Source organism: Protopterus annectens, chromosome 1.part2 (genome assembly GCF_019279795.1).
Source record: "Protopterus annectens isolate FY-2018-M chromosome 1.part2, PAN1.0, whole genome shotgun sequence".
Lineage (NCBI taxonomy): Eukaryota > Metazoa > Chordata > Ceratodontiformes > Protopteridae > Protopterus > Protopterus annectens.
In genome coordinates, this window is record NC_056727.1 from 127,801,540 (window position 1) to 127,826,792 (window position 25,253).

Genomic DNA, 25,253 nt, shown 5'->3' on the forward strand with positions numbered 1-25,253 from the left:
TGAAGTTAATGCAGGAAGCAATGTGGAGTAAGGCTACGGTGATCATCTTTGCCCCCTTGTGACCTCAGCAGCTAGTGTTTCCCTTCCTCTGGTTGCATCTGATTCACCATTCATGGGTGCTGGACCCAGCTTCCAGATCTTCTTACCCTGTCCAATATGCCTCACCTGGACATCAAAGACCTCAAGTTAACCACATGGTTTCTCTAAATCCTATGATGGTTAGACAGTCCAGGCTTTCATCTGCAGTAGTACAAATGTTGACTTCACAAAAAATCCCAGTCAGAAAAGTTTACAAGAGTAAATTGAAGAGATTTTCAATCTGAGCCTCTAGTAGGAATATAGAACCATTTTCAAGCCCTCTCCCAACTGTTCTGGCTTGTCTGGCTTGCCTTTTTTCATGATGAAGTGAGTTACTCTAAAAAGTCCAATTGACAGCCGTTTCCAGCTTTCACATTGGAGAAAATCAGTCACCAGTTGCTTCTTTGAAGTTGTCTAAAGCCTTTTTAAGGGGCACTTTCCTTCACTGGCCTCCTGTCCCTCCATGGGGCATTACCATTCCTCTTCAGTCATTGAAAAGACCTCCATTTGAACGTGCAGCCAGAGATGAATTGAAATATCTTTGTTGGAAAACATTGTTCCTTGTGGCAGTTGCTTATTTATGAAAAGTTTCAAAACTTCAAGCCATTTCTTATAAGCCACCTTATTTGGTTCTCCACACCGACAGTGAGTCAGTCCATCAATCTTCCTGTCTTCTTTCCCAATTTTTGTAATAAGTGAGAGTATATGCTACATATTTTGGATGTACATCGACAACTCTGATTTTATCTGCATCACTTTAAGAACATAAGAAAGACTGGCCAGTTTGTATCTTTCTTCCTGATGAAATTGAGTAAAGGAATATCCAGAGTAACTCGTGTTGGCTATCCGAGTGCATTCCTTATGTCTGTAAGGAGAAGGGACTACCTTTGCTTGGCACTCCTAAGGCTCATTCTGCTAGGTCAATTGCCCTCTCAAAAATACCAATTGATGACATTTGTGCAACAGCTACTTGGTCTAATGTTCATATCTAAGTGCAAACTGAATTTGCAGTCTAGGTCCAGAGCATCTTTTGGTTTAGCCTTCCTCCAGAATATCCTTCCATGAGTCCCATTCGAGGTCATATGGAAGAGAGAGCATTGCATATGACAGTTGTGTACTTACTGTAACAGTAGATTGGTGTTGTCTGCTTCCATCCTCCTTAACTTCCTTGTTACCTTTCCCCTTTCAGTTATCATATTCCCTTGTTTCTGTAATGAATTCACTGATTTGTTGATGGCCTGGTTCCATCATGTAGTGTATTCCTGGAGTTCTTTGGGCTTCTTCAGAATATAATTTTCTTTTTTGAGGAGGTGTAATGGTCCTTGTTATAGGAAGTTGACAAACTTGATCTGAGGTAATTTAGTACAAGGAGGGGATTGTGGGTAAGTGGAGGAGCCTAAGCCTTGGATCCAAAGTCTGATCCGATGGACCCCTTCATTAAGGAGGACAGAAGCAGATAACACAGATCTGTCATTATGGTAAGTACATAACTTTTGTTTTAACGTTTGCATGCTCTTGCCTATTCATGTAATGAGAGAACTGTAGACTACTGCGTAAACTGTCCAAGCTGTTAACTGTCACTAGTGTTATTTGTTATTGGTGGTTTCACACACAGTTTGTTCCTTCTGTGCTTTCTGACTGGTTAGAATCTTTGCACTTAGACTTCCCACTTTACTATTGACAGCGGGATTCTGACTGACATATGTAACCATGTGTGATCCCTAAACAGTTGCAACATGCCTGAGAGATTATATTTGTCATAGCAGTAAATGCTCACCCTAAGTTTTCAGAGAGTTGTACCATATTTGCACTCAAATATCTTTACTTTTTTTTTTTAATTTTGTGTGGGACATTGTTGGCAGTATGGTGACCTTGTTTCATGGCAGCTTGCACTAAGTAGTACTGCTTTCATCTCACCATGTTTGCTGCACCACCAGCCCATCCAGCTCTATCTGTATAATGTGACAGTCTGTGACTGATGGATTAAATGATGAGAGAGCGGATGTTCATTATACCATCTATTTTTCATTATGGTACACTGAGAACACACTAGTAGATGCATATTTCTTTTTTTCTGAATTACACATCATTAGTATGAGTAACTCCACTTAGTGCACAATACAGAGGGTGTCTCTGAATCCCACCTTATTCTTATGCGTCTATTCTTCAGAAGTCGTCAAATGACTGAAAATCTTCAGGTTTTTTTTGCTCTGGATTGGTAGTTTTGCTATTTTTTGCCTGCCGTCTCTGCTGTTCCATACAGCTCATTCATTCCTCCAAGAGATACAAACCAGGCTGCAAAATGAGGAGCTAACATCCATCTGAGTCCAGAAGGTTTTGTGGCTTTAAGGTCGTAAATCTTTGCACATGCATGTAAGTGCCCCAGGCCTTGATGTATAGTGGCCATTAGTAAGGGCATGTCACATCTGCAGGTGAGCTAACCTCTCAAGAACCCCCCCCCCCACACACACACACACACACACATTTGAAGCCAGCACACCTGCTGGATCTTCGGTTTCTAACAGGAAATCTATAGTGGAAACAAGTCCCTATATATGTGCCATGACTCCCCTCCCACAAAGAGGTATGAGCCAGTAAATCTACATCATTCTTCCCTTCCGCATTAAATGTCCAGCAGGTGCCCAAGCCATTATTTGAACTTAAGTTGCCAGGGTCATAGTTAGGGCTTTTACCATTTTTTTTAATTGGTAATTGAATTTCTGAAACTAGATTGAGGGGTTGATTTCTGTTTCTGAAGTTGTTGCTTCCTTTGAGTCAGTTGCATTACTACAGGTGGTCTTGTTAGAAAAGTAGTCTTTTTTTTGGGGGGGGGGGGTTCGCCATTGAGAAATGCATAGAGCAGAATTTGTAAAAAAAAAAAAAAAAAAAAAAAAGTTGAGACAATGTAAGCAATCTGCTTGGCTTTGTTTTGCATTTGAGTATGGACTGTAATGTTGTCTTAAATCTTTTCAGGGAATTGAGGACTATCATGGTGATATGGACTTCAAAATGGCAGGCACCAGTAAGGGAATTACTGCACTTCAGGTAACACTGCTTTATTAAGCAATCATTTTGCTTGTTTTCAGGTTTCTGTGATTGTATACTAAGTTACGAGGGTGTCTTTTTCTATCTTGGTGACAGTGCAGCTGCTGAGTAAAGTTCTGAGGACACCGGCAACTTTTGAACTTATACCGTCACGAAGCTTGCCAGCTATTCCTTTAAAGATCTTGTATTCAAGAGATGCGCCTGCATGTTACCTTGCTTAGGACTAGTGCAACTTATCCAACTGTTGAACCACCACTTTGTCAGCGATGTCTAGGCTCATTGAAGGGAATTTGGACCGGTGTATTTTTGAGTGTTTTTGATAATATTGTTCTTCGACCAAAATGAAGGATACTTTGTAGTCGCTACAGTCAAAGTAGTCTTATGTTTGAACAAGGTTTTTTTAATTTCTGTGTCCCAGGTTCTACAGCAGCAATTTCAGTGATAAGAAAGAAAATCCCATTATGTTCAAAGTGATGCTTTGTGTGTGACTCCAGTGAATTCTGCACATCCATTCTTCCAGCTCTGCTGTTCAGACATGGTTTGTACTTCCGGCAGGGCTCCCAAACAGTATTCCTAGGATACTAGCCCAAATTAGATATTTTTGTTGATTAGTTCTCAATTTCCCTAAATTCTTCAGAAGGCTAGAATTAGCAGAAGGTCACAGATTGTTTACATGAATGGATTAAAAGGCAGTTCTGTACTTATTACAGTGTTTCCATTCCCCAGAATGTTTTTTCCTTCTTGTAGAATTATCCCCCATACTACTACATCTTAAAACAAGGCCGTGGTGGTGCAGCGGTTAGCATTGTCTCCTCACAGCAAGAGGTTCTCCCATTCGATTCTCTGCTGGAGCGCCTTCTGTGTGGAGTCTGCATGCCCTCCCCGTGGTCAAATGATGTTAGACATGCTGGTAGGTGTATGCGTGCCTTCTTTGAAGGTTGGGCATTGGGCAGGCAACTCGGCACCATAAAAATCTACTGCCAGTCATTAGCAGACGGGAGTTCTGCTGTGACGACCCCTAACCGAGAAAAGCCGAAAGACTACTGCATCTTAAAACAGCATGACTTAGCAGTTCCTTTGACTCTCAGGATTTTTATCCTAGTAGGCTACCTCAGTGCATACCACTTTGGAGCTGAATAAAATCTCATGATACTTTCTTTAGGAAAGTGTTGCTCTTGTGTTATTTTGCCTTTCACATTTGAGTATTTCTTGCCTAAGAAAAGACACATAGGACGGTACCCATAGCTCTTTCTTTGTATTCTACACCTGCTGCTATTCAGAGTGAAATTAACATTTTATTACTGTGTACTGTCATTTATAGTTGATTTGTTTCTCTCTCCTGGGGCCATAAACCTATTGACCTGCTTATAGTCTGAAATCGAAGAAACCTGATAAACCAGTGAGAGCAACTTAATTAGCTGATATTTGTGATCCATGAAACTCTGGTCGACAGGACCTGAAACTCAGAAAATGTCACTTTTTTTAAAAAAAGCTGTCATCTCTGCTGCTTCTTTAAGTATCTGCAATCAATTTTTTCAGGTTGTGTAACACACAGTTATGGAAACATATATGTGAGTCACTCCAAAACCAGACGCTGCCACTTTAAAGGGACAAATCCCAGAGCCTAAAATTTTGATTGAAAGAAACTTGTCCTGATACCTGACAGTTGTCACCACCAACTTACCACATCATCATCAACCCTAGTTTTAGTTTCAATTTACTTTATGCCGCCCTGTTTTCATTAACTCTGGTGAACACAGTTAACTGTATTCAGTTCCTTTCAAAGCTTTCAGACCCCAGTTACTGGGAAACAATAAGGTTATTACATTTTTGTGTGTGTTTTGTGGTGGGTGGTTAGGCAAGACTTTCAGTGTTTACTTTTTATGAACTCGTCAAAAATCTTATCCCTTATTTATTCTGCATTGCGTTAATTGCCAGCAGTATAGTCAAAAGATTTCAGTTTAGTGAATTCGTACTAAATCTTAGCAGTCTGTTGATGTATTCCTCTTACTCTGTCGTAAAGCAGTCTTTGAGTAGGTATGTGTAACTATCACAGGTTGCCGTTCTATACAGATCCCTTTGTGTCAGTAAGTTTTGGACTTCATTGTTTAAAATGAATCTGCTGATCTGAAGTAGTTAACTTCATTTGCTCAGCAACCTGTGGGTATCTGATCCGTCCTCGGATCCGAGCTGGCAGCTTTCCAAGCTAAAAGAGCCAAGCTCTCAGCTCCTACCCTCACCCATAATGCCCTGCCACCTCCCTCCAGTCCTCAGATCTCATTTGCCGCAGCTTCTGATAGCTTCTAGCGACAAGCTCTTGGCGTTGGGCATAAGTTTAAAGAATATTTAAAACTCTAAAACTTTTTTTTTTGTGTGTTGAGTGACTGTAGTAGGCCCTTAGTTTCTATCTATATACCTCTTTACCTTTTCTTTGTGATAATTTATTGTTTCCCTCCCCTGTACTGTGTGTGTGTGGTCGTGCGATGGCTGAAGGGCCTAAGGCCATTTTTTCAAAATGCACTGAGTGTGGCCATAAGCTGTCCCCAGCGGATGGCCACACTCAATGCGTTCTCTGCCTAGGGGTAGGCCACTTGTCTTCTGGCTGCCAAGTATGTGCGGCCTTCAACCCCCGGGCTTTGAGGGATAGGAGGAATAAGTTAATCCTGGCAGGCCTCTTGCCTGCTGATTCTTCTTCCTCCTCCTCTCCCTCTAAGGCACCAGCTGCGGCTGTCCTGACTTTAGTTCCCCCTCCCCTGACTGGGACACAACCTCCCTCTATGTCTCAGGGAGGGGGGGACTCTTCTTGTAGGGACCTTTTTTCTAGGGGAAAGGCATAAGGACAAGGAAAGGCATAAAAGCCATAAGAGGCGGGCAGAGTCTCATCCCTCTGCTCTGCCAGCTAAGGTAACTAGCCCTCCCAGGAGGGTCTCCGGATCTCCACCCTCTCGGCTCCGTTCCCCCCGCTTTTCCCCGGAGCCGGAGGAGGAGTACCGGTCTCCCTCTAGGTCTTTGAGGCGGCCTTCCCGGCCTGCTTCGGCGACCTCTTCAAGGTCCACCAGAAGCATGTCTAATGCTGATTTGGACCGGATGATGCATCAATTCTTGCAGGCCCAGATGCAGATGGGGGTGCTCCTGCCTCCCCCACCCCCCCCAGGAGGGAGCTCGACCCCTTTCTTTGCCCCAATTGCTCCTTCTCCGATTCGCTGTTGGGTTTTGGAGTCTTTGGATCCGGGCTGTCTCTGACCCGTGGAGTCGTCGGCGCCGACAGTAGTGGCTACTTCAATGCCGACAGTACCCTCGAGCGTGTCGGAGCCGTGCTTCGGAGCCGCAGGGGTGAGTGTGTCTTCGGCTCTGTTCCGGTCGGAGCTCACTCCCTTTTCGGGTCCAATCGCATCAGCTCCGACACCGGTCCTTGCGTTGGAGCCGAGGGGACTGCTCTTGGAGCCTGGGGAGAGTGGTTCACCCTCGGCTTTTGACGTAGTGGAGAGGGTTCTGTCAAGGAGTTCCAGGTCCCCAGTCCGGGCTACGGATCCACCCGTTACTACCGCACATTTGGGCCTATCCTCCATCATCCGGCCCCAGGGACAGCCTGCGTCGGCACTCCAGTTGGTTCCCGTATAGGAACAGGACCCCGTTGGAGAGCCCTCCTCGGACAGTCCCTCCGAGGAGGTGCCTCACAAACGAAAGTGCAAAAGGAGGCACATGGACTCCCCTGAGTCCCTCACGGAGGACACGGACTTAGAGGAAGGGGAGGGTTCCCCAAGGTCACCCCCTGAAGACGTCTCCTTCGGAGACATTATGGAAATGCTACGCATCAGAGGGGGGTGGTCTGCCCAAAAACCTTCCTCGGATGAGTCAGTGTTTCTGGAAGCATTTGACGCAGGCCCATCTACCTCTTGGGTGTCCCCCCCAGCTGATCCCCTGGTAGACTTGATTACTACCAGGGCTTGGAAGGAGCCGGACACCGTGGAGCCAATCCCTAAAAGACCAGACAAAATACTCGGCCCCCCCTTCTGACAGACAGGCGTGGAAGAAAGGGTCCCCAGTAGATGCCATGGTGGTGGCGGCTGCCACTAAGAAGGAACTAGCACAGGAAAGTTCCTCAGTCCATCCTCCTGATAAGGAATCTCGGACGATGGACCGTATCGGAAAGCGGATGTTTGCTTCAGCTACCTTTTCCATAAGGGCGCTGAATTACCTGGCACACATCATCAGGCTCCAGCGGGACTTGATAAAGGAATAAGCTGGAGCTCCCCCAGAGTCCATGGCGGCCAAGGACAAACGGACCTTCTCGGCTTGCATGGCCACTCTAAAGTCAATTTCTAACACTTCCATGCAGCTCCTCTCCCATGCCACGGAGGGAGTGGCTAGAGCTAGCGGAGCGGGGGTTGCCTTACGGTGCCACGCCTGGCTTCGCCTTTGTGACTTTTCGGAACCCTTCAAGGCGTCCTTCGCGAACGCTCCCTTTGACGGTTCTACGCTGTTTGGCAAAACCGTCAGCGACACACTGCTCCAGAGTGAGAAAGACGAGAAGACGCTGTCTGCCGGCAGGATCCGCTTCTCTAATACTCAAAGGTCCTTCTCAAGGAACCAGAGAGGACAGAAGAAGATGTTGATCCGAAAATCCCAGCAGTCCCGTCCCGCGCCGGACCCCTCGTCCTTCAGAGGCAGAGGAGGACAAGGTAGATGCCGGCCCAGAGGCAGAGGGGGGCCGAAAAATTTTGGGTCCAGAGAGCCTTTCTCAGACCGACCCACGCAACAACCCTGAGGGCTTGCCCGACTGTCCCTCTCTGGAGGCAATCGGGGGACGTTTTTCGGAGCACCTACAAAGTTGGGAATCCATAACTACAGATCATTGGGTGCTCCGAATTATATCCAGAGGTTACTCGTTTCCCTTTCTGCATCTTCCCCCTTTAATGAAGCGCCTCCCCGATGTCCCACCCGATCAAAGGGAGGCGGCGGCTTCAGAAATTTCGAAGTTGCTAAGAAAACGGGCCATTCGGCACGTCCCCCCAGAGCAGTCCGGATTAGGCAATTACTCCAGGTTCTTTTTAGTGCCAAAAAAAGACAGGGGACTTAAGGCCAATTCTGGACCTGTCATCTCTAAACCTGTTCATTGCCAAAGAGAAATTCTGGATGGTCTCTCTCCAATCTATTCTCCCTCTCTTACAGGAGAACGACTGGATGTGCTCCATAGACCTCAAGGATGCATACTACCACATTCTCATGGACAGATGATCCAGGAGGTTTCTCCACTTTCGGCTAGGAGCCAATCACTTTCAGTTCAGGGTTCTCCTCACCACAGCCCACCAAGGTCATGGCAGTTGTAGCAGCTCACCTGAGACTTCAGGGAATTCAGGTCTTTCCATACCTGGACGATTGGCTCCTCACCGCCCCCGCCATGCATCTGCTTTGCTCCGCCAGGGATTACTTCCTGACCACGGCCCAGTGTCTGGGCATTACTATAAATCTTCAGAAGTCGTCTCTGCATCCTGTGCAAGTTCTGGATTTTATAGGGGCCAGGATAAATACCCATCAAGCCAAAGCTTTCCTAACCACTGACAGGTTGCGCAACTTGTCACTACAGATAATGGTGCTCCTGCAGTCTCCAGCCCCACCTGCAGAGTTGGTCCTGAGAGCCCTGGGCTCCATGGCAGCAGCCACAAGCCTGTCACCCTTAGCAGATTGCATATGAGAGTTCTACAGTGGACTCTTCAAGTTCAGTGGTCACTCCTACTTCATCCATTAGAGTCGCCAATTCCCCTGAACAGGGTTTGCAGGAACTCCCTTCTTTTGTGGCTGCATTCCCCAGAGCTCCGGGAGGATTGACCGTTTGTGATGCCTCAGCCCCAAGCCACGTTGACCACGGACGCTTCTCGCCTCGGGTGGGGGGGCATTCTATGGGCAAAACCGTCCAAGGCACATGGACTCCCTTAGAGACTGTTCTGCATATCAATGTCCTGGAGATGAGGGCAGTGCTTCTAGCATTATAAGCCCTTCAAAACCTTCTTCCTCTGGGGACTATTGCAATTCAGACAGACAACATGGCAGTGGTCTGGTATATCAACAAACTGAAGCACCAGATCTTACCCTCTTTGTCGAGAGGCTGTGAGAGTTTGGGAATGGGCGATTTCCACCAACCGCTTTCTGATAGCAACGCACATTCCGGGTCGGTCCAACCTTTTAGCGGACAAGCTGAGTCACTCGATACTCACGCCTTACGAGTGGTCTCTAAACCCATCAGTAGCGAATCAGATCTTCCTCAGTTGGGGTCAACCTTGCTGCAGTCTTTTTGCTTCTCCTTTAAACACAAAATGCAGCGAGTTTTTCGCTCTGATTCCCCCTATGGGGGAGAGTCCCAGAGATGCTCTGGTGCATGCTTGGCCCCCCGGTCTCCTGTATGCTTATCCGCCTCTTCCGTTGATGATAAAATTTCTGCAGAAAGCTCATCGGTTGGGGAGCAAAATAATCCTCATAGCCCCATTCTGGCCTCACCAGATCTGGTTCCCTTACCTGCGGTCTCACAGTGTAGTTCTTCCTCAGATCTTAGATCCCATTCCGGATCTGATCTCTCATCCTGCGGGATTACAGCCCCCAAACCTTGGCCACCTCAAGCTCATGGCTTGGTTGATCCAGTTCCACTAATCACTAGGACTCCCAGTATCTCGTCTCCCGTTAAATCTATTCTGGTAGCAGCGCATAAACCTTCTACTAGAAAGATCTACAGAAGTAAATGGAAGCGTGTTTCCATATGGGCAAAAAATAGAGACTTAGATCCCTTTACTGCACCCATCCCAACGGTTCTTGACTTCTTGTCCCATATCTTTCACCAACACGAAAAAGGAACACCACCACAAACAGTTCCTTCCACTCAGCAACAGATGACAAAGTAGCAAATAGCGTCAGCAAAATAAATCCACCGGATATTAAAAACAGCCAAATTTATTGTAGAACGAAGTTGTTGGTTTAGCGCTTTCACTCGCAAACCAAAGCGAGCTTCCTCAGAACAATACATTCAGGTCAAACATTCATTAATATAATTAAAATTGGCGCCAAAAAGCACTTGTTTCTAAATTCAAAAATTAAAGAGATAGAAACATCTTAAATCCATATGTATTCTGTAGTGTTAAACCTGATGGTTATTAACAAATGAACTTGTGTCCTTATAGATACTGTTCAAGGCACTGTATAAATTTGTATAAATGTTTTTTAAAAAAATATATGTATATAAAAAGAAAAAAAATATATACAAAATGTGTTTTTTTAAAAATAAATATAACTATTAAGAACTGTTAGAGCTTTAAGTCATGTAATGTACATGTTCCAACATCTTAATCCAGTTTTTGAAACATTTTCCAGTTGTTAAAACTTTTTTTTCATTTTTTCATATATAAATAATGGGCTGCTTAATACATTAATAACATATCTAGTAAATAATTAATTTCTTTCATTTAACATCAACAATGCTTTAATAGACATATAATCATTTATGGCAGGTGGAAAAGTAGCATCTGTATAAACCTGCCAATATAGTTCCCTATAAGCAAGATAGTTTTTAATGTTTCCCCCTCTCGGGTTGTTCTTTACAGTCTCAATAATAGAAAATTTGAAAGTATGTTCTGTACCATAGTCAATGACATGTCGAGCTAAGGCATTTTTATTATCTCGCCTTCTTATACAATAGTTGTGAGAATAAATCCTTTGTTTAAAATGCCTCTCAGTCTTCCCAATGTAAAATGCAGGACAGACTGTGCATGTAGCAATATATATCAACATCTTAGTTTGGCAGTTCCCTTTAACTGTGTAAATCAAAGTGCTGTTTGCATTTAATAATTTAATGGAACTATTTTCATTAATATAACTGCACTGTTTACATGCCCCGCATTTACTAGTGTGTGGGTTCACTTCATTCTTAACTTGTTTGGGCAATTCTAGTAGGTGCTTTAAGTTCTTTCCCATCCTATTTACAAATATTGGCTTACTACCCACTTTCTCCAGTACTTCCTGTTCTGATGTTAGTATATGCCAATTTTTTGTTATAATATCCTTAATGATATTGGTGAATGGTCCAAATTCAACAATATAAGCCTTGTTGTAATTATTAGTAGCCCTTGATGTCAAATTGTTCACTGTTAGATCCTGTCCTAAAGGAAAAGTGTCCATTCCTAATAATGGTGTGTATCTGTTATCCCTTAGTTCCAGTATGTATGTAGATATATCATCCATCAATTCTGCTGTATACCCTCTTTCCAAAAATAAAGATGTGATATATCCTATTTCTTCAGTCATATCATCATTGTTGGATGTCATACGCACGCTTCTGATGCACTGACCCTTGTATATGTTAGACTTCATCTTTCTAGGATGGTAACTGTAGAAGTCTATGTATGAGTTAGAAAAAGTATTTTTTCTGTAAATATTAGACTTTATACATCCATCATTGACAGTAACCAATGTATCTAAATAAGGAATGTTTATTGTGAACTTCAGTGAATTTCAAATATTCACTGCTAGAATTTATGTATACTATAAAGTCGCAGTAAGATTTTTCTTCACCTTCCCACATAATATAGACGTCATCCAAAAATCTTGAGTAATATCTAATAGAGTTGAAAAAAGTGCTGCAGAAAATTTTGGTGTCTTCCCCCAAAAGCATGACCATTAAGCGAAGACATATGGCAAGCCAGCCCCCTGGTCTGCTTGTATAGAGCTCCCTCAAAATAAATAAAATTGTTCTGCAGCACAATAGACATCAAATCAACTAATAGAGTGATGGTATCCCACGATAGATTTGTGTGTCTCCTCAAACAGTTGGTAAAAGATTCCAGCCCTTCATCAATTGGTATGCTGCTGAACAAGTCAATGACATCTATACTGCTAAAGATAATGTTGCTGTTGTATTTGGAAATAGGGTAATTTTTTAAAAAATCCCATGAGTCTTTTACCATGTGTTTAACATTCTCAAATAAGGGTTTGAGTATATTATCTATTACCTTTCCAATGGGGAAGGTCTTTGATTTACTTCCAGAGATGATTGGTCGGAAAGGGGGGTTAGCATAGTCCTTGTGGACCTTTGGTATGCCCACAATAGTAGCCAAAGTGGGATGGTCCACTGACATGTATTGATACAAATCTTCAGAAATTCTCTGGTCTAAAAAGTATTCTTCCAGATACATGTCTATTCTTCTGTAGGCTATGTTAATCTCATTTTGAGAGATAGGTGTATAGTTGCCTGATTCGTGAAGGATTTTGTGTATAGTTTCACTATATGTGTTAGCATTGTAAATGAGCTTCATAACTCTGATATTGCTGTTATTCTGCAGTTCAGATAAAGTTAGAAGCTCCTTCTTTGTTAGATTGAATTTAGTTGTTTGTCTCTTAGTGGTATGACTGACAGCGTATAAGTCTCTAGTAACTTTGTTGTCGAACTTTTGAATACTGGGGTTACTTGTTGGTATAAAAATACTTTTCTTTTTCAAACTACATATGCCAGTCGTTGGTTGTCTTTCATTATTACCAAACATCATGGTTAAGTTCAATTTTCTAACATATTTCTTAAACTCTAATATATTATTAACCATGTTATATTTGGGGGTAGGGATAAATTTAAATCCCTTAGATAATAAGCTGAAGTGTGATTCATCCAGTTTCAAACTACTGTAATTGTATATTTTAAATTTATTAAATGTCCATATTATATTGTTTGTAACAGTAATTTCAGATTTCTCATTACTCACTAATTCACTTGTAGAACTGTGGGGGTGTTGGTCATCAGATGTTATTATTTCTTTTTCCATTTTTTTCCACTTCCCAAAATGGCTCCCCTTGTTTGGGTCTGTTTCTATCTGTCATGTCATATTCAGTAGTATGTTCTTCACCTTGGTGAATATTATTCCACCTATAATTGGTGTGCCTAGTATACTGTTCCCTATCTCTTTCCAACTTTTTCTGTTTACGTTCATGGGCCTTCTTTGCCCTAAAATCTGCACTGTCGAATTGTTTATAAAATAAATTTTCCCATTGAGGGAAGGCTAAGTCCTGAGTTATAATGTTGTATAACTCCTCTACCTCAGTTAATACTTTGCACAATTTCATATCATTGTATTTTATTAACAATATTATCAAATAGGGAATTGAAGTCCATTTTAACATCATTGTCTATGTCTATTCCCATCGGCAATTTAAAAAAACGCAGCCCCATAGGTACAATATTAATAGATATACAAAAGTTTAAGTAAGCATTGTCTAATTTTAAACCATTAACAATATTGAGTTTTTTGCCAAACAGATATATAGAATCTTTCAAAGTGCCTTTATATCTGAAACAACTGTCGCTTTTAACATTTTCAAAGTTGCAATCATGACCAAGAAACTCCTGTAAAATATTTTGTTTCCGGTCCTTATTGTTAGAAATTACAGTACCTTTGTCCTTTTTATTGTTGCTAGTAATGTTAGCATAAGTCCTGACAGGTTGAGTGTTTTTAGGTCGCGTACCCACCCTTTTAATTTCCTCTGACAAATTTCCAAATGAAAAGTCAAACGTGAAATCAGTCCCAGCCGTTTTGTTATTAAAGTTGGATGCCGAGAGACATGGTAAATCAATAGCATGTTCCTGTGCAGTCACTGCATTTTGTCGATGTCTCAGGTATCCTATTAGTAGTGAGATTCTCACCAGACTGTACAACAATGCCGTTTGCATTAACGGCGCTAAAAAAAGCAAGTCCATCGCTTTCGGATACCTCTGCCTTCAGTTGGTCCATCTCCTGATTAGATGCAGAGGTTGGTGGAATCCATACACAACTCAGAAAGCAACACAGTGAGCTGTCTGGGTCAACTCAGAAACACGAAAGGAACACCACCACAAACAGTTCCTTCCACTCAGCAACAGATGACAAAGTAGCAAATAGCGTCAGCAAAATAAATCCACGGATATTAAAAACAGCAAATTTATTGTGTTGTTGGTTTAGCGCTTTCACTTTCGCAAACCAAAGCGAGCTTCCTCAGAACAATACATTCAGGTCAAACATTCATTAATATAATTAAAATTAAAAAGCACTTGTTTCTAAATTCAAAAATTAAAGAGATAGAAACATCTTAAATCCATATGTATTCTGTAGTGTTAAACCTGATGGTTATTAACAAATGAACTTGTGTCCTTATAGATACTGTTCAAGGCACTGTATAAATTTGTATAAATGTTTTTAAAAATATATGTATAAAAAATATATACAAAATGTGTTTTTTAAAATAAATATAACTATTAAGAACTGTTAGAGCTTTAAGTCATGTAATGTACATGTTCAACATCTTAATCCAGTTTTGAAACATTTTCCAGTTGTTAAAACTTTTTTCATTTTTTCATATATAAATAATATATCTAGTAAATAATTAATTTCTTTCATTTAACATCAACAATGCTTTAATAGACATATAATCATTTATGGCAGGTGGAAAAGTAGCATCTGTATAAACCTGCCAATATAGTTCCTATAAGCAAGATAGGGTTGTTCTTTACAGTCTCAATAATAGAAAATTTGAAAGTATGTTCTGTACCATAGTCTTCACTTCATTCTTAACTTGTTTGGGCAATTCTAGTAGGTGCTTTAAATTGTTCACTGTTATCATTGTTGGATGTCATACGCATCGCTCTGATGCACTGACCCTTTGTATATATTAGACTTCATCTTTCTAGGATGGATTTTTTAAAAAAAATTACCCTATTTCCAAATACAACTTGTAACATTAGCTTTAGATGTCATTGACTTGTTCAGCAGCATACCAATTGATGAAGGGCTGGAATCTTTTACCAACTGTTTGAGGAGACACACAAATCTATGTTGGGATACCATACTCTCTTAGTTGATTTGATGTCTATTGTGCTGCAAAACAACTTTATTTATTTTTGAGGGCTCTATACAAGCAGACCAGCAGAGTGGCTATTGGTGCAGCTTAGCGGCATCCATATTAAGCTAACCTGGTCGTAACCTGAGATGAAATACCAAAATTTTCTGTAGCACTTTTCAACTCTAGATATTACTCAAGATTTCTGGATGGCGATCTATATTATGTGGGAAAGGTGAAGAAAAATCATGCACTATTGACTTTATAGTATATATAAATTCTAGCAGTGAATATTTGAAATTCCTGCAATAAACAAGGGTTCATATTTAAGGGTTCCTTATACTGTCAATACATTGGTTATAAGTCTAATATTTACCGGAAAAAATACTTTTTACCGCTCATACATGAACTTCCTACAGTTACATATCCCTGAAAGATAGAAGTCAAAACATATACAAGGGTCAATTGCATCAGGCGATGGTAACAATGATGATATGACTGAAGAAATAGGATATATCACTACAGCAGAATTGATGGATGATATATCTACATACATACTGGAACTAAGGGATAACAGATACACACCATTATTAGGAATTCCTTTTTTTCCTTTAGGACAGGATCTAACAGTGAACAATTTGACATCAAGGGCTACTAATAATTACAGCCAAAGGCTTATATTGTTGATTTGGACCGTTACCAATATCATTAAGGATATTATAATAAAAAATTGGCATATGCTAACATCAGAACAGGAAATTGCACAGAAATTGAATGAAAGCTAGCTTATTTGTAAAAAGGATGGGAAGAACTTAAAGCACCTACTAGATGGTGAACCACAGGTTTAAGTCATGAAACACACACTAGTAAATGCTGAGGAAATAGTTCCATTAGATGTTGATATATATTGCTATGCACAGTCTGTCCTGCATTTTACATTAGGGAAGACTGAGAGGCATTTTTAAACAAAGGATTTATTCTCACAACTATGCATAAGAAGATAATAAAATGCCCTTAGCTCGGTCGACATTGAGAGGGGAAACATTAAAAACTATCTTTTTATAGGGAACTATATGGCAGGTTTATACACAGATGCTACTTTTCCAGTATTAAGCAGCCCATTATTTATATATGAAAAAATGAAAAAAAGTTTTAAACTGAAAAAAAATGTTTCAAAAACTGGATTAAGATTGAACAATGTATGCGTTACATTTAAAAGCTCTAACAGAAAACATTTATACAAATTTATACAGTGCCTTGAACAGTATCTATAAGGACACAAGTTCATTTGTTAATAACCATCAGGTTTAACACTACAGAATACATATGGATTTAAGATGTTTCTATCTCTTTAATTTTGAATTTAGAAACAAGTGCTTTAATTATATTAATGAATGTTTGACCTGAATGTATTGTTCTGAGGAAGCTCGCTGGTTTTTTGAGTGAGCGCTTAAAACAACACTTCTACAATAAATTTGGCTGTTTAATATCCGATTAATTTATTTTGCTTTGCCAGCTATTTGCTACTTTGGAACTGTTTGTGGTGGTGTTCCTTTTTCGTGTTTCTGAGTTGACCCAGACAGCTCACTGTGTTGATATCTTTCACCAAGGTGATAGTGCTTCTACAGTCAAGGTTCAAATGGCAGCTATTTCCCATTTTCACATTGGGGATAACATTGGCCCCTTAGCTTCCGCTAAGATATGCAAAATCTTTTTGAAGGGAACTTTTCTGTTGAAACCTCCTGTCAAGAATGCGGTTCCACCTTGGGACTTAACCTTGGTTCTTCAGGCCTTAACTGGCCCACCCTTTGAACCAGCGGCTTCGGTTGAATTAAAATTTTTATCTTGGAAAACGGCCTTCCTGATTGCAATTACTTCAGCTAGGAGAGTATCTGAACTTCAAGCCCTTTGCATGAAACCCCCGCACCTGGTCTTCCGTAAGGACAGAGTGTCTCTCAGGACTAACCCTTCTTTCTTGCCCAAAGTGGCCTCTGAGTCCAATATCAACCAATCCATTAATTTATCTGTGTTTTTCCCCAACTTTCAGAATAAAGGGGAATACAGATTGCACTTATTGGATGTACACAGACAATTGCGTTTCTACTTGCACAGGACGGCTTCTACTAGGAAGTCAGATCAGCTATTTGTTTCTTTCGCTAAACCATCTTTGGGTAAGCCTATTACGAAAGTTACCTTGGCAAAATGGATATCCCAATGTATCAGGCAAGCTTATTTAGCCTCTGGCCAGCCTGAACCCTTGGGGGTCCATGCTCATTCTACCAGGTCTATGGCTACTTCTGCAGCATTCTGGTTGAGAGTACCTCTAGATGCCAGCTGTTCAGCAGCTACTTGGTCCTGTTCTCATACCTTCATTTCTCATTATAAATTGGATCTGATATCCAGGAGTAGGATCATTTGGCTCCGCGGTGCTCCAAAATATCCTTCCTTGAGGTCCTCCCAAGGATTTGGGTAGCTGGGGACTCTGTCCCACAGGTTGCTGAGCAAATGAAGTTAACTACTTCAGATAAAGAAGTTATGTACTCACCATAACGTTCCATCTGAGTAGGTAACTTAATTTGTTTGCAACCGACCCCCCCCCTTCCCCCTAACCTGTTTATGGTTATTCCATCATGCAGGGTTTTCACCTGGTCTTGCATTTGGTTAGGGTTCCTCTTTCGAGGGTCGTATTCTGTTTCTTGTTTGGCAAACTCGATATGAGGACTGGAGGGAGGTGGCAGGGCATTATGGGTGAGGGGAGGAGCTGAGAGCTCAGATATTTTAGCTTGGAAAGCTGCCGGCTCGGATTCGAGGACGGATCCGATACCCACAGGTTGCAGACAAATGAAGTTACCTACTCAGATGGAACGTTATGGTGGGTACATAACTTTTAATTAGGGACTTCCATTTTAAAGTAGTTATTAGACATTAAACAGACTAAAGGGTAAAATAAATTGTGTTTCATTTATGCATAAAAGACAGTTAAGCAGAAAGAAAAATAACCTTGCTGGTCACGCAAGAGAGACAGTTTATTACAAAGGAAAGATAAGCATAAAGTGTGCAGACAGAATTTTCCTTTCTCAAGGGAAAGATAGAATCTTGCTAGCTACAGAATGTTCCTTACTGGAATGTTGCACATCCAAGACAAACTCTGAGACCAAGGTTAGGAGAAGTAAGTAAAGTTACTGGACTGAAGAATTATAATATGTTGTGTTCAGGATAGCAGTTCAGTTAAGGTTAGTAAGTTCGTTCAACCTGTTACTTCAGAGAAGATGTCAGACACGCAAGCTTGAGTAAAGAAGACAGCTCATATAATTACTATGTTAGTTTACATTGCTCAGGCCAATCAAAATAGACATGCAATAACTTTGAACACTAATTGTTTATCAGTACTGTTAATAAAGACAATATTCGGATATCGTGAACATCTAATAAAGCCTTGTTGAATGAACTACAGTGTTTGGAAAATTCACTCTGGAAAGTACACAAGACTTGGTCCATAAAGGAGAGATTGACACCTGTTCAACATGAGCTTGGGTAATTAACAGATGAAGACTTTCGTTCTCAGTCTCATTCCAGCTAATTACGGTACAGTGCAATATTATCAAATGTTCTTCGTGTTTCACTGTTGCAGTCATTACATTTGGGTAATCTGCTGGCAAGTTGCCCTCAGTCGGCCTGAATTCCAAAGTCTTGGGTCCTGCGTCGGTTGCTGTCTCCTCTTCCATGATGTCAGGGGTATAAAACATGCAGCCGACGCCATTTTCTTTAGTCTTTCTTGCAGCGCAGGGCCTGAAGCAGAAGCATTTCGCAAGTGCCGGTCAGCCGACTCCTGAAATATTCGAGTTTGAGTTTCAGAACCGAAGTCTTCACTAAAGCTAAGTACCCCACTGGGGAAACTTTTTTTCTTGCTCCATACCGATGTCAGAAAAAGTTAATAATTGTATTACTTGTGGGAAGCAAATACCTCATAAGGATTTCCATTTATACTGTATTCCTTGCCTAGGCCCTGATCACAACGTGCCTGGCTGTCGGTTTTGTGCTAGATTTAACCAACGCACTATTAAGCGTCGGTATATTTCTGCCTCCAAACTATTTTGGAAACATTTAACTACCCAGAAATGTCATGGGATACCAACCAACTACCGGAGTAGATAAAAAACGCAAAGAAAAGGACAAAGAGAGACTGTCCTGGTCCAAAACAGACGAAGCCTGTTTGCCAGTACTCAGTGAGGCACTTTCGCAACCCCCTGATACCCGCTACTTTCAAGTCACAGGCCTTTACCGACACCCATGTGGAGTCCGGCATGCCGCGAGATACTCAAAGTATTGGACCCACGAATGTTATCTCCCTCGGATGTGTCCGGAGCCACTGAGCAGGCACCGGCTTCTGAGGGGGTTTTCATGATTCAACATTTGTATATTAAACCAACGACAGCTGCAAAACCGAAGAAAAAAGCAACTTCTAAAACTAAAAAACTGATGCATGAGCCACGTGTACAGGCCTCACTGCCTAAAAAACAAATGATCAAAATGGCTGAAGACTGTATTACCTTCATCAGGGGTTCCCATCCCCCTCCAGATAAAGAGGCCTAGGCAAGTCACTGGTTATGAATCTTCAGATCAGGTTTCTATTTCTTCTGATTCCTCTTCTGATCAGGAATTATCTATACCTCCCTATGAGGATTCTGATGCAGAGGAGTCTATACCATCTGCATCTCCTCCTGAGGATTATTCATTTGGAGAAACCTTGCATGCTTTGAGGGAGCATTTTCACTGAGAGAGTCAAGATTTCTCAGAATCAAAAAAGAGGCTCAAGGATTTCCTTCTCCCTCAGCACAGGCGTTTAGCCATTCCCCCTGTTTTAGACATTGTGGATGATGTGTTTTCGGAGTCAAGCTTGACCCCTGACTCCTTATCTCCGGCTCCCAGCAAGCCTGACAGATATTATAGGGTCCCTGACTATCATAAATTTTTATTTAGAAACCCTGCAGCTGATCCTGAAACTATTTCACAGGGTCCAAAGGGAGTTAAGGCCTCAACAGCACAAAATCCTACCCCCTCTGACAGAGATTCAAGGGCACTGGACAGAAGGGGAAAAAAGGTTTATACATCTGCAACCTTAGCAATTAGGGCCTATAAAAAATTGGTCCTTTCCTGTGTCAGACAGAGCTCAAAGGAGCAAATCCAGATGCCCTAAGGGTTCCATATATCAGGCACAAAGATTCATACAGGTCAAAGCAATGGGGCGCTTCTCCCTCCATATCTGGAGGAGATAAAGCGCAAACCTACAGAAAACAGTCCCAATGACTTCCCTCTGCCTACACCAAGCACTTATCTTTTGGCAGCACCCTTAGGGGGAAAATTAGCACTTTTTGCTCAAAATTAAGTGGGTGCTAAACATAGCATCACAGGGATACAGATTCCATTTCCATACTCTGCCAATGGCAGACAGTTGGCCAGATCTGCCAAAAAATCAATGGGCAGAGGCACAGAAACAGGTTACGCCCCTCATGGATATGGGGGCCATTCTGCCAGTACCAGAACAGGAAAAAGGACAAGGTTTTTACTCAAGACTGTTCTTGGTACCCAGAAAGGACAAGGCCTGGCAGCCAATACTGGATTTATCGATTTTGAACACATACCTGGACATTCCAAAATTCAAAATGCTGACTTTGCAACAGCTTCTGCCCATGCTGGGCAAGAATGCTTTTCTGGTGACATTAGACCTAAACGAGGCATACCTGCATGTCCCAATAAGACAATCGTGCAGAAGATACCTCAGATTCAAGGCTGGCTTAATGCATTACCAATTCTCTGCACTGCCCTTTGGCTTATCTACTGTGCCGAGGGTTTTTACAGTGTGCCTGGCACCAGTAATTGCATTTTGCAGACAAAGAAATATACAAATATATCCTTACTTGGATGACTGTCTCATTCAAGCAGAGAACAAGGACATTCTTCTTCAACACCTGGCGTTTGTGTAAAGGCTTCTAACATGCCTAGGGTGCACAATAAATGAAAAGAAATCACAACTGGTACCCTCTCAAAAGATAACATTCCTGGGTGCAAGCTTGAATACAACTGCCCAGATGGCTTACCTCACGCCAGACAAGCAAAGGCAGCTGACTACTTACTTCAAACTGATGGCAACAAAAACCCAGTTATCTGCAAGACAAATTTTGCAGGCTTTGGGCTTCATGGCATCCTGCATCCTACTGATTCCATATGCACGACTGCATATGAGGAAACTTCAATGGTACCTAAAAAGTTTATGGAGTCAACATCGTCACAGTCTGGAAACAATGATTCCTCTCATTCCCTGCCTACAACAGGAGATCTGAAGTAGGAGATTCATTTGTCTGCAACCTGTGGGTTATGGATCCGATATCGGATCCGAACCGGCATGGTTTTACCGGCTATGGATCCGAGCTCCTAGCTCCTCCCCTCACCCATAATGCCCTGCTCTCCCTAGATGACCTCAGATCTAGTTTGCCGCGCTGGTAACCAGGTCTTGGATTTTGAGCTCTTCAGCTAAGTGAAATTTCTACTTAAAGATAGCTTTATTTTGAGTAGTTTTTGTAATATTTGAGTGATTGTGTTAGGTTCCCCTTTATATTTTGATACTTTCAGCTTAAAATTTTTAATTTTAAAATAACATTTAGTTTATACCCTCCCCTCGCTGGTCGGAGTTTTGTGTGAGTGTGTTGTGTGGGGCCTTGTGTTTATACTCGTTTATTACTAGTCTCTGTCTTTATTTTTTTTCTTGTTAAAAAAAAAAAAAAAAAAAGACTTATCATGTCAGAAGCCCCTAAGGCAATATTCTCCAAGTGCTCCGAGTGTGGCCATAAGCTATCCCCTGCTGATGGCCACACTCGGTGCGTTCGATGCCTTGGGGTTGAACACCTCACTTCTGGATGTTCCATTTGTGCAGGGTTCAACCCCAGGGCATTGAAGGAGCGGAGGTCGAAGCTGGTCCTGGCGGGACTTCTCCCCCCGGACTCTGCTTCGGCTCCCGCTCCTGTGGTGGGTACCGTGGCCTCGGTTCCCACCTCGCCTGCTCCCCCTCCTCCACCTGGGACTCAACCTCCCGCTGCTGTGTTGGAGGAGAGAGAGGCAAGAAAAAAGGACCGGAGAGAGAAGCACCACAAGTGGCAGGCCGAGACCTCCGTTTCGGCCCCGCCAGCTAAGCGGGCTTCTCCTCCGGCCTCCTTGGCTACTGGCTCTCCCCCCCCTCGGCTCTGGTCCCCGGTCTGCTTTTCACCGGGGCCTGAGGAGGAGGAGACCCAATCTCCGTCGAGGCTATCGAGGAGGCACTCAAGGCCTACCTCGGTAGCCTCTTTGAGATCACATATAGCCTTTCTGACGCCGATCTGGACTGGATGATGAGAAGGTTCATCCAGGCCCAGATGCAGATGGGAGTGCTCCTGCCTCCCCCCCTCTGGGGGGGGGGCTCGACCCCATTTTTGAAGCCTATAGCTCCTTCTCCGACCCGCTACCCAGGTTCGAAGCGTTCGGAGCCGGGCAGCTTCGGAGCCGGGGGTGGGTCGGCGCCGATAGTACTAGGTACTTCGGATCCAACCCTACCCGCGAGTGTTTCGGATCCGACCTCTCGGAGCCTGGCTCCGAGCTTTGGATCCGGGGGATTCAGTGTGCCTTCGGCGCCGTCTGTGTCGGAGTGCACTGGTCCCTCGGATCCGAGTGTCTCGGGGCCGGCTCCGATCCACTCTTCGGATCCGAGGGGGAGCCGACTTTCGGATCCTTTGGTTGAGGCTGGCTCCCCCTCGGCTTTTGATGTAGTGGAGAGGGCTCTGTTGAGGGCTTCCGAACCCCCGGCACTTGCTTCGGCTCCGTCCCGCACTCCATCTGCACTGGGTCAGGCTTCCACCATCCGGCCTCTGGGACAGCCCGCTTCAGTGCCCCAAGCTGTTCCTTTGGAACAAGACACTGCCTGCGAGGGCTCCTCGGACAGCCCCCCCGAGGAAGCCCCTCGCAAGCATACGTGTAAAAGGAGGCACATAGACTCCCCCGAGTCTTTAACTGAAGACACGGATTTGGAGGAAGGGGAAGGCTCCCCAAGATCACCCCCCGAGGATGTCGCCTTTGGAGACATCATGGAAATGCTTCGCATAATGGGGGGGTGGTCTGCCCCCAAGTCTTCTTCGGACGAGTCCATGTTCTTGGAGGCATTCGAAGCGGGCCCATCTACCTCTTGGGTGTCCCCTCCTGCCGACCCCCTGGTGGACCTCATTACCACCAGGGCGTGGAAGGAACCGGACACCGTGGAGCCAATCCCCAAAAGGCCAGACCGAATCCTTAGTCCCCCTGCAGACCGTGCCCACTGGAGTAAGGGGCCCCCTGTAGATGCCATGTTGACGGCAGCAGCCACCAAGAGGGAACTCGCTCAAGAGAGTCCCTCAGTCCACCCTCTGAGCAAGGAGTCTCGGATGATGGACCACTTGGGGAAGCGAATGTTTAGTTCTGCGACCTTCTCACTGAGGGCGCTCAACTACTTGGCACATGTGATCAGGATGCAGCACGATCTTATTAAGGAATACGCTGCATCCCCCCCTGAGTCCATGTCGGAGGAGGACAAACTTTTGCACTCTACCCGTATGGCCACTCTTCGATCTGTGACGAATACCTCTATGCGGTTGCTGTCCCATGCTACTGAGGGAGCCTCTAGAGCTGCAGGAGTAGGCCTAATCATGAGATGCCAGGCCTGGCTCCGCCATTGCGATTTCACGGAACCCTTCAAGGCGTCCTTCGCGAATGCCCCCTTCAATGGTTCTGCCCTTTTTGGCAAGACGGTTCGCGACACCTTGACCTAGAGCGAAAAGGACGGGAATACGCTGTCTGCCGTTGGAATCCGCTTCTCTGTGCCCCAGAGGTCCTACTCTAGGAACCAAAAGGGCCAGAAGAAGATGTGGTTCCGGAAGTCGCAGCAATCCCAACCCGCTCCGGACAACCAGTCCTTCCGTGGCAGAGGAGGACAGGGAGGACGCCGCTCCAGGGGCAGAGGGGCTCCCAGAAACTTCGGGTCCAGAGAACCTTTCTCTGAACGGCCCGCGCAGCAGCCCTGAAGGGTTGCCCGACTGCTCCACTCTGGAGTCAGTCGGGGACGCTGGAGCACCTAGCGGCATGGGAGTCCATAACATCAGACTGCTGGGTCCTCCGCATTATATCCAGAGGATACAGGATCCCCTTTCATCACATTCCAAAATTAAAATCCCTCCCCGACGTTCCACCCGGTCAGTGGGAGGCCGCTTCGGCAGAAATTGGCCATCTGCTGGGGAAAAGAGCCATCCAGCCCGTCCCCCCAGACCAGATCGGATCAGGGTTCTACTCCAGGTTCTTTTTAGTGCCAAAGAAGACAGGGGACCTAAGACCAATTTTAGACCTGTCCCTGTTAAACCTGGCAGTTCCCAAAGAGAAGTTCTGGATGGTCACCTTGCAATCCATCCTTCCCTTTCTGGGAAAGAATCACTGGATGTGCTCTATAGACCTCAAGGATGCGTACTACCACATACTAATGGACAGACGCTCCAGGAGGTTTCTTCGCTTCCGGCTGGGAGCCAGTCACTACCAGTTCAGGGTCCTTCCCTTTGGTCTCACCACAGCCCCCAGGGTGTTCACCAAGGTATTAGCAGTGGTTGCGGCCCACCTGAGGCTTCAGGGGGTGCAGGTCTTCCCATACCTGGACGACTGGCTCCTTACCGCCCCAACAAGGCATCTACTAGCATTGGCGCGAGACTCCTTTCTTCATCTAGCTCCCCGCTTGGGCATCACAATAAATGTAGCAAAATCCAACCTGGCCCCTACTCAGTTGATAGATTTTATAGGTGCCAGGTTAAACACGAGGGAGTTAAGAGCCTTCCTCACAGCCGACGGAATTCAGAGTTTGCAACTCCAGGTGCGGGCCATCCTCCACTCCAGCTCTGTTCCGGCGGAATTGGTCCTGAGGGCTCTAGGGTCCATGGCGGCAGCAATATCTCTTCTTCCTCTCGCCAGGTTCAACATGCGGGTCGTTCAGTGGACACTTCAAGTTCAGTGGTCTTACCTTGCTCTACCTCTGCATCATCCCATTGCGATCAGCAAGGCTTGCAAGCGGTCCCTCTTGTGGTGGCTCCACTCACAGGATCTCCACGGAGGCCGCCCCTTTTGTGCTTCTCCCCCTCTCACCACGGTGACCACGGACACCTCCCGCCTCGGGTGGGGGGGCATTTTGCAGGCAGGACGGTCCAAGGCACGTGGAACGACTCAGAGACATCCCTGCATATCAATGTTCTAGA

General features: G+C 43.9%; 1 protein-coding gene across 1 annotated transcript in view; it reads left to right on the plus strand.

Annotated features, from left to right (window-relative positions):
- Nucleotides 1–25,253, plus strand: part of PNPT1 (polyribonucleotide nucleotidyltransferase 1) — a 1,644,852-nt gene that overhangs the window by 1,248,043 nt on the left and 371,556 nt on the right. The window contains exon 20 of the mRNA XM_044055211.1: nucleotides 3,052–3,123. Coding sequence (XP_043911146.1) covers nucleotides 3,052–3,123 — 72 coding nt within the window. The remainder of the gene's footprint in view (nucleotides 1–3,051; nucleotides 3,124–25,253) is intronic.